The 10000-nt window shown below is 30.9% G+C and overlaps 1 protein-coding gene across 2 annotated transcripts in view; it reads left to right on the top strand.

Annotated features, from left to right (window-relative positions):
- The window catches only part of Mid1, a 257350-nt gene that overhangs the window by 65801 nt on the left and 181549 nt on the right, over window positions 1–10000 (top strand). The window contains exon 2 of one of the 2 annotated variants that reach the window (XM_068383550.1): window positions 5468–5504. The exons of the other annotated variant lie outside the window; for it this stretch is intronic. Coding sequence (XP_068239651.1) covers window positions 5484–5504 — 21 coding nt within the window. The 5' untranslated portion in view covers window positions 5468–5483. The remainder of the gene's footprint in view (window positions 1–5467; window positions 5505–10000) is intronic. 2 annotated transcript variants of the gene reach the window in all.

Raw genomic sequence — 10000 nt, 5'->3', positions numbered from 1 at the left:
TATATATATATATATATATATGTATATATACATATATATATATATATGTATATATATATGTATATATACATATATATATATATATATATATATATATATATATATATATATATATATTATATATATATATATATGTGTGTGTATATACATATATATACACACACATATATATATATATATATATATATATATATATATATATATATATATTTATGTATATTTATGTATATATATATGTATATATATACATATGTATATATACATATATAAATGTATATATATACATATATATGTATATGTATATATACATATATATATATATATATATATATATATATATATATATATATATATATATATATATATATATATATAAGTATGGAGACAGGAGCAATTACTCAAGCATAAACATTTTGGAGTAGGGAGACGCGTTCTGTTTTTTCATTCATTTATTTGCGCCGACGTTTCGTATCACCTTGATACATTTTCCAGGCTGAAACGATTACAAATCAATTGTGTATAAGTAAAAAGATACACACAACGTTTACCAACACCAAAATTAAAAAGCTTTTTAATAAATTAAGAATAAAAACAGAGTAAAAACAGAAACACAGAACAACAGTGAAAGGGCTTGGAGCGAATATAGAGAAACAAATTAATTCAATAATAATTATAATAATAATAATAGAAAAATATATAATAATAATGATAATAATAATAAATAATAGTAATAGAACGAACAAGACACCTACCCACAGCGGTAGCGTAAGGAGAACTGACATGAAAAATTGTTATGGAAGGGAGTGTAAACAAAACAACAGGTAATTAGGCAATAAACAATTGGGTGGAAGACGACTGGTGGTTAAGAGAAGGTACAGTTAGCTTAATCATTATTGATTCAAGGGTGGTTAGTTCATCTATATGTCGGGTTCATCCTATTATATTAAAATGGCTGATATCTATGTGTGTTTTGCAACTTTTACTGTGATTTCTTATGTTTGATTGTTCTGGATTTGATAGTCGACAACCCTTTCTATAGCTAATTCCCTGATGAGAGGAAACTCGGACTTTTAGCAGCCTCCTGGTGCAACCGATGTAAGTGCCGAGATCACATCTGGGACAATTATACTTATAAACGACACCGGAGGCAAACATGGGGCTGATCTTATCCTTGACTTGGAAGAGTGAGCCGATAGTTCGGGGGTTTATGGGAATTAGTTTTAAATTAAGGGCAGGCAATTGTTCACTGAATAGGTTAATGCATTTTTTCCTAAATTTATTATTATGGAGAAAGGGAAATCTAGCAAACATACGGAGCTTGGGGACATTGTGGACTATTGGGGTTGGATTGAATTTCAGATTAAGTAGCTTATTAAGGGATCTATGAAAAATTGCTGGAGGGAAATAATTATCCTTAAAGTAATCAGCAAGGAAAGTCACTTCAGTATGAAAGGTAGACCAGCTTGATGTCAGATTAATGGCTCTATGGAGGAGAGTTGACACGGAATTCAGTTTAAAGTTAAAAAAATATGAGCTATAAAAATTGGTCCCCAGGCCAGTAAAGGTGCTCTTTCTATAAATACCAGTATGAAAGCCAGACTCGTCCTTGGATATCCTCACATCAAGGAACGGAAGTGAATTCTGTGTCTCTGTTTCAACCGTAAATCTAATGTTATGGTGTTGGTTGTTTAAAAACTCAAGAAAGGTATCAACATGGTAATTACATCTGAACAATGCGAAAGTGTCATCTATGTAGCGTCTATAAAAGAGTGGGCGGAAATTAGGTGGGCATACATCTAAAGCTCGCTCCTCCAGGGAGCACATAAATATGTTTGCAAAAGTAGGACCGAGAGGGCTTCCCATGGCCATCCCCTCAGTCTGCTTAAAAACCGTATTATTAAAAACAAAGGGCGTATCCAGCACGGCTAATTCTAAAAGCAACTTGAATTGAGTTCTATTAAAATTGTTGAACAAGCAATCGTCAGTGGGAAATAGCCTATCTAAAATTATCTTGATAGTCTCGACAACGGGAACATTGGTAAACAGAGATTCCACGTCAAGAATGATTATGACATTTTGAAAAACCTAGCCAGCGATAAAAATTTGATAATTACTCGTCCAGACAAAGGTAAAGGTACTGTTATCCTTGACAGACATGACTACATACAAAAAATGAATGACATTTTAAACGACTCTTCAAAATTTACCAAAATTGGTGACCCAGACCTTTACAATATTACTAAACCCGAAGATAAAATCAACAGATTTCTTAGAACACTAAAACAAACCAAAGCAATAGATGAAAATACATATCAGGACCTTTTTGTAACAGGATCTACATATGGACTTATGTACGGACTGCCAAAGATACACAAAGAAGGAATTCCTTTGAGACCCATCCTTTCTTCCATTAACACTGCTAGCTATAAACTCGCCAAATTTCTTGTCCCTTTACTCCAACCACTGACTCACAACAAATATACATTAATAAACTCGGCCTCCTTTAAAGATGACATTATCACACAGGACTCAGATCTGTACATGGCGAGCTTTGACGTGGAATCTCTGTTTACCAATGTTCCCGTTGTCGAGACTATCAACATCATTTTAGACAGGCTATTTCCCACTGACGATTGCTTGTTCAACAATTTTAATAGAACTCAATTCAAGTTGCTTTTAGAATTAGCCGTGCTGGATACGCCCTTTGTTTTTAATAATACGGTTTTTAAGCAGACTGAGGGGATGGCCATGGGAAGCCCTCTCGGTCCTACTTTTGCAAACATATTTATGTGCTCCCTGGAGGAGCGAGCTTTAGATGTATGCCCACCTAATTTCCGCCCACTCTTTTATAGACGCTACATAGATGACACTTTCGCATTGTTCAGATGTAATTACCATGTTGATACCTTTCTTGAGTTTTTAAACAACCAACACCATAACATTAGATTTACGGTTGAAACAGAGACACAGAATTCACTTCCGTTCCTTGATGTGAGGATATCCAAGGACGAGTCTGGCTTTCATACTGGTATTTATAGAAAGAGCACCTTTACTGGCCTGGGGACCAATTTTTATAGCTCATGTTTTTTTAACTTTAAACTGAATTCCGTGTCAACTCTCCTCCATAGAGCCATTAATCTGACATCAAGCTGGTCTATCTTTCATACTGAAGTGACTTTCCTTGCTGATTACTTTAAGGATAATTATTTCCCTCCAGCAATTTTTCATAGATCCCTTAATAAGCTACTTAATCTGAAATTCAATCCAACCCCAATAGTCCACAATGTCCCCAAGCTCCGTATGTTTGCTAGATTTCCCTTTCTCCATAATAATAAATTTAGGAAAAAATGCATTAACCTATTCAGTGAACAATTGCCTGCCCTTAATTTAAAACTAATTCCCATAAACCCCCGAACTATCGGCTCACTCTTCCAAGTCAAGGATAAGATCAGCTCCATGTTTGCCTCCGGTGTCGTTTATAAGTATAATTGTCCCAGATGTGATCTCGGCACTTACATCGGTTGCACCAGGAGGCTGCTAAAAGTCCGAGTTTCCTCTCATCAGGGAATTAGCTATAGAACGGGTTGTCGACTATCAAATCCAGAACAATCAAACATAAGAAATCACAGTAAAAGTTGCAAAACACACATAGATACCAGCCATTTTAATATAATAGGAAGAACCCGACATATAGATGAACTAACCACCCTTGAATCAATAATGATTAAGCTAACTGTACCTTCTCTTAACCACCAGTCGTCTTCCACCCAATTGTTTATTGCCTAATTACCTGTTGTTTTGTTTACACTCCCTTCCATAACAATTTTTCATGTCAGTTCTCCTTACGCTACCGCTGTGGGTAGGTGTCTTGTTCGTTCTATTACTATTATTTATTATTATTATCATTATTATTATATATTTTTCTATTATTATTATTATAATTATTATTGAATTAATTTGTTTCTCTATATTCACTCCAAGCCCTTTCACTGTTGTTCTGTGTTTCTGTTTTTACTCTGTTTTTATTCTTAATTTATTAAAAAGCTTTTTAATTTTGGTGTTGGTAAACGTTGTGTGTATCATTTTACTTATACACAATTGATTTGTAATCGTTTCAGCCTGGAAAATGTATGAAGGTGATACGAAACGTCGGCGCAAATAAATGAATGAAAAAACAGAACGCGTCTCCCTACTCCAAAATGTTTATATATATATATATATATATATATATATATATATATATATATATATATATATATATACATACATACATATATATATGTATATATATGTATATATATATATATATATATATATATATATATATATATATATATATATATACATACATATATATATACATACATATATATATGTATATATATGTGTGTATATATATATATATATATATATATATATATATATATATATAATGTATGTATATATATATATATATATATATATATATATATATATATATATATATATATGTATGTATGTATGTATATATATCATCATCATCATCAGTCTACTGTACAACAAAGGCCTCAGACATATCCTTACACTCGCGTCTGTTTTTAGTCGTTCTATGGCAGTATATACCTGCAAATTTTCTTAGTTTATCAATCCACCGCCTTCTCTTCCTTTCCCTGCTTCTTTTACATTATATAGGGACCCCCATCCTGTTATTTTTAATGTCCATCTTTTTCCTTTAACGTTTTTCAGATGTTCAAACTTTTACCTTTTATCATTTATTCTCTCCCTGTACGAGACCCTTTTTGTTAATAATGAATAATAAATAGTGCTACTACTATTAATAATGAGTAAGGTCAACTTCGATAATATGGAACACATTACTAATCAATTAGCATACCCTTCGATTCAATTTTACGACATCATGAGTGGTAGGAATGTATTAATTGAGCATTGGCAAGGCCATTCATTGGGTTGCAGATTGGAGACTTACTGTAGGTCGTCAGCCACCATCCATTTCAAGCTTTCTTTTCTTTTTATAGAAATGCATTGACAAGGCTTCGACGTACTAATATATCCATTTTATTTTCATATGAATGTTGTATTTTGTGCGTGACCTTCAATTGACCCCCTCTTGACCCCTTGTCGTCTATCGGCCTTGATAGTCTCATCAACCCCCTGGGAGCGATATCGATCCCTTTGGGGACTCCTGCTTTAGAACATATTCTTTTATCTAAGAAGATTAGGATAACTGAGTTGCATAATTACATGATTTCTCGATTGCTCTTTATTATGCGTGAAGTAGAATCATCTTGCACTGCGTGTCATGACGAGGCATACGTTATCATTATACACGGCGTAGAGTTCTTGATTGATTATTGTGTAAATGAAGTCTTACCTGTGGCAAAAAAAAAAAAAAAAAAAAAAAATTCATTGTCAGTTTTTTTTTCTCTAGTTTAGTAAAGTAACATAATTTTTTTTTCTCTATTTACAGGTGAGTCCCTGTTGGTATGATAAGCACAGAAAAGTCGGTAAGCATATTATTGCTTTGGACTGTGCTTGTGTTTGCTTGCTAATTTCTTTTTTTCGGAGCATTAACGCTGGTAATCGAAATCTTTGATCCAATGTTCATTATTTGTGTGTGCGTATATATATTTACTTCCGCCAGAAAGATATATTTTGATAGGCGTGTATTTATTTATTTATATTTGTATGTTTGTTTGTTTGTGATTCGCAAAGCTCAAAAAGACTATTTGACCGAATCTCATGAAATTTGGTTGGATAAATTGCCATGATCCAAGAACAATTTAATTGCATTTTGGGAGTGATTGGATCAATGTCAAGGTAACGAAAAGGCCAAAAATGTCTTTCCTATATCGTCGTCAATTTTTATCTGATTTGTATAAAATTAATGCAAAAATTTGCATAATTCAGTCACGTATTTCAGGATTTGGGAGCGATTAGGCAAAGGTCAAGTTCAAAGTAAGAAATATCTTTTTGCCATATCGTGGTCAATTTTTATCTGATTATCATGAACCTTGTGCTAAAATGTGCTTAATTCAATTATCTATCTTGTAATATGCAACCTGAGCAGGGTCAACGTCACGAAAAGGTCGAAATCTTCTTTTTATTATATCGTGGTCAAAATTTCATGAAATTGATGGGATAATTGGCTATGATTATGATCCAAGCACAATTTGATTAGATTTTGGAGTGATTGGATAGAAGGGCAAGGTCATGTGAGAGTCAAAAGGGTATTTTATCCGATTTGTATGAAATTAGTGTTAAAATGTGCATAATTCAATTGCTCACGTTTTGATATACAACATATAAGCGAAGGTATGTGCTCTACCGAGTGCCCGTTTTAGTTTCAAACATGTTACCAATTTCATTATTACAAATAGTATATAAACATTATTTAAATTTGTATATATATATATATATATATATATATATATATATATATATATATGTATATATGTGTGTATATATATATATATATATATATATATATATATATATATATATATATATATGTATATATATATATATATATATATATATATATATATATATATAATATACAAATATATAAATATATATATATATATATATATATATATATATATATATAATATACAAATATATAAATATATATGTATATAAATATGTATATATATAATATATAAATATATGTATATATAAATATATATATATATATATATATATATATATATATATATATATATATATATATAAATATGTATATATACATATATATATATATATATATATATATATATATATATATATATATATAAAAATATGTATATATACATATATATATATATATATATATATATATATATATATATATATATATATATATATATATACACATACATACATATATATATATATATATATATATATATATATATATATATATATATATATATATATATATATATATATATATATAATGTTTGAATATGTACTTATACTACAGAAGTAGGTTTGTATGCGGTCAGGAAAATGCCATGATGTAATGTACCACAAGGTAGAGGAACTCTTCTAAAATGTTGCAAACCATTGTTTAATTGGAACAATGGTTAACGTAAATTTGAATTCAAATTGGAGAGGAAGGGATGAAAATAGGGATATAAATGTAATCAAAACAACCGAGATTGCTAAGACAATGTGCTTATGCTATGGATCGGTTGTAAGAGATAATAAAATAGTAAGAATTTGGAGGATATAAAATGAAGGTTTAGTGAAGAAATGTAAGGAAAAAAGATATTTGAGACGGCAATTGCGAGGGAGAATAGATCTGTGCATATATATATATATATATATATATATATATATATATATATATATATATATATATATATATATATATATATATATATATATATATATATATATATATATATATATATATACAAACGTAGCTATATATATATATATATATATATATATATATATATATATATATATATATATACATATACAAACGTAGCTATATATATATATATATATATATATATATATATATATATATATACATATATATATATATATATATATATATATATACATATATATATATATATATATATATATATATATATATATATACACACATATATATATACATATATATATATACACACACATATATATATATATATATATATATATATATATATATATATATATATATATATATATGAGGCGACAATTGCGTGGGAGAATAAATTTGTGCGCATACTGTGTGTATGAGGGATAAAATCAAATAAGTGAACAAATAGAACTGGTATTACATGTAGTTGTGAAGTCTCTCCCAAGAAATGGTTGAGAGGGTTAATTGACATGGAATCTAGGACAGCTCATCTAGTCCCTAGATGATCTGGTTGGGTAATAAGAAGGGAAGATGATAGTTTGGTGAAAACTTTGTTTATAATTCAGAAATGTCAGGAGGAAAGAGAAAAGGGAAATACTGAAAGCTGTCCTTAGAGAGCCGGAAGTAGTTACTGGAAAAAGAAGGCCTCCCTGCCCAGGAAGCGTGTTGGAACTTCTAAAAGGAAAGAAGGATGGCGTAGTGTTCGTAGGCGGGTTTGAGGAGCTGTTAATGTTGGCGATTATTTTTCTTGTATGGCCTCCTCCTCCTCCCAGTGGAACTACTTAATTTTGGAAAACGTGTATATGATGTTCCTTCGTTGTACCCTCCCATTTGCAAACATATTTCAAAACAAACTTAACTCGAACTAATGCAGTGATGGTTGTTATACATTTAAAGCGACACAGGATTTCCCTCTTTTTTATTATTATTATTACTATCCAAGCTACAACCCTAATTGGAAAAGCAAGATGCTATTAGCCCAGGGGCTCCAATAGGGAAAAATAGCCCAGTGAGGAAAGGAAATAAGGAAATAAATAACTGAAGAGAACAAATTAACAATGAATCATTCTAAAAAAAGTAATGTCAAAACAGATATGTCATATATAAACTATTAACAACATCAAAAACAAATATTATTATTATTATTATTATTACTATCCAAGCTACAACCCTAATTGGAAAAGCAAGATGCTATAAGCCCAGGGGCTCCAATAGGGAAAAATAGCCCAGTGAGGAAAGGAAATAAGGAAATAAATAACTGAAGAGAACAAATTAACAATAAATCATTCTAAAAAAAAGTAACAACGTCATAACAGATAGCCATATATAAACTACTAACAACGTCAAAAACAAATATGTCATATATAAACTATAAAAAGACTCATGTCCGCCTGGTCAACAAAAAAGCATTTGCTCCCACTTTGAACTTTTGAAGTTCTACTGATTCAACAACCCGATTAGGAAGATCATTCCACAACTTGGTAACAGCTGGAATAAAACTTCTAGAGTATTGCGTAGTATTGAGTCTTATGATGGAAAAGGCTTGGCTATTAGAATTAACTGCCTGCCTAGTATTACGAACAGGATAGAATTGTCCAGGGAGATCTGAATGTAAGGGATGGTCAGAGTTATGAAAAATCTTATGCAACATGCATAATGAACTAATTGAACGACGGTGCCTGAGATTAATATCTAGATCAGGAATAAGAAATTTAATAGACCGTAAGTTTCTGTCCAACAAATTAAGATGAGAATCAGCAGCTGAAGACCAGACAGGAGAACAATACTCAAAACAAGGTAGAATAAAAGAATTAAAACACCTCTTCAGAATAGATTGATCACCGAATATCTTAAAAGACTTTCTCAATAAGCCAATTTTTTGTGCAATTGAAGAAGACACAGACCTTATATGTTTCTCAAAAGTAAATTTGCTATCGAGAAACACACCTAAAATTTTTAAAGAGTCATACAAATTTAAAGAAACATTATCGATACTGAGATCCGGATGTTGAGGAGCCACTGTCCTTGACCTACTTACAATCATACTTTGAGTTTTGTTAGGATTCAACTTCATACCCCATAAATTACACCATGCACTAATTTTAGCTAAATCTCTATTAAGGGATTCACCAACCCCAGATCTACATTCAGGGGATGGAATTGATGCAAAGAGAGTAGCATCATCTGCATATGCAACAAACTTATTTTCTAGGCCAAACCACATGTCATGTGTATATAGTATGAAAAGTAATGGGCCAAGAACACTACCCTGTGGAACACCGGATATCACATTCCTATACTCACTATGGTGCCCATCAACAACTACTCTTTGAGATCTACTACGTAAAAAATCAATAATAATGCTAAGAAACGACCCACCCACTCCCAACTGTTTCAGTTTGAAAACAAGGGCCTCATGATTAACACGGTCAAAGGCAGCACTAAAATCAAGGCCAATCATACGAACTTCCCGACCACAATCAAGGGATTTCTGTACTGCATTGGAGATTGTAAGAAGGGCATCACATGCTCCAAGGCCTTTACGAAAACCAAATTGCAAACTAGGGAATAGATGATTACCTTCAGCAAACCTATTAAGACGTTTTGCCAGAAGACGTTCAA

Source organism: Palaemon carinicauda, chromosome 11, assembly GCF_036898095.1.
Source record: "Palaemon carinicauda isolate YSFRI2023 chromosome 11, ASM3689809v2, whole genome shotgun sequence".
Taxonomy (NCBI): domain Eukaryota; kingdom Metazoa; phylum Arthropoda; class Malacostraca; order Decapoda; family Palaemonidae; genus Palaemon; species Palaemon carinicauda.
The sequence above is the reverse complement of the archived record's forward strand: the minus strand, read 5'-3'. Positions and strand labels throughout refer to the sequence as shown.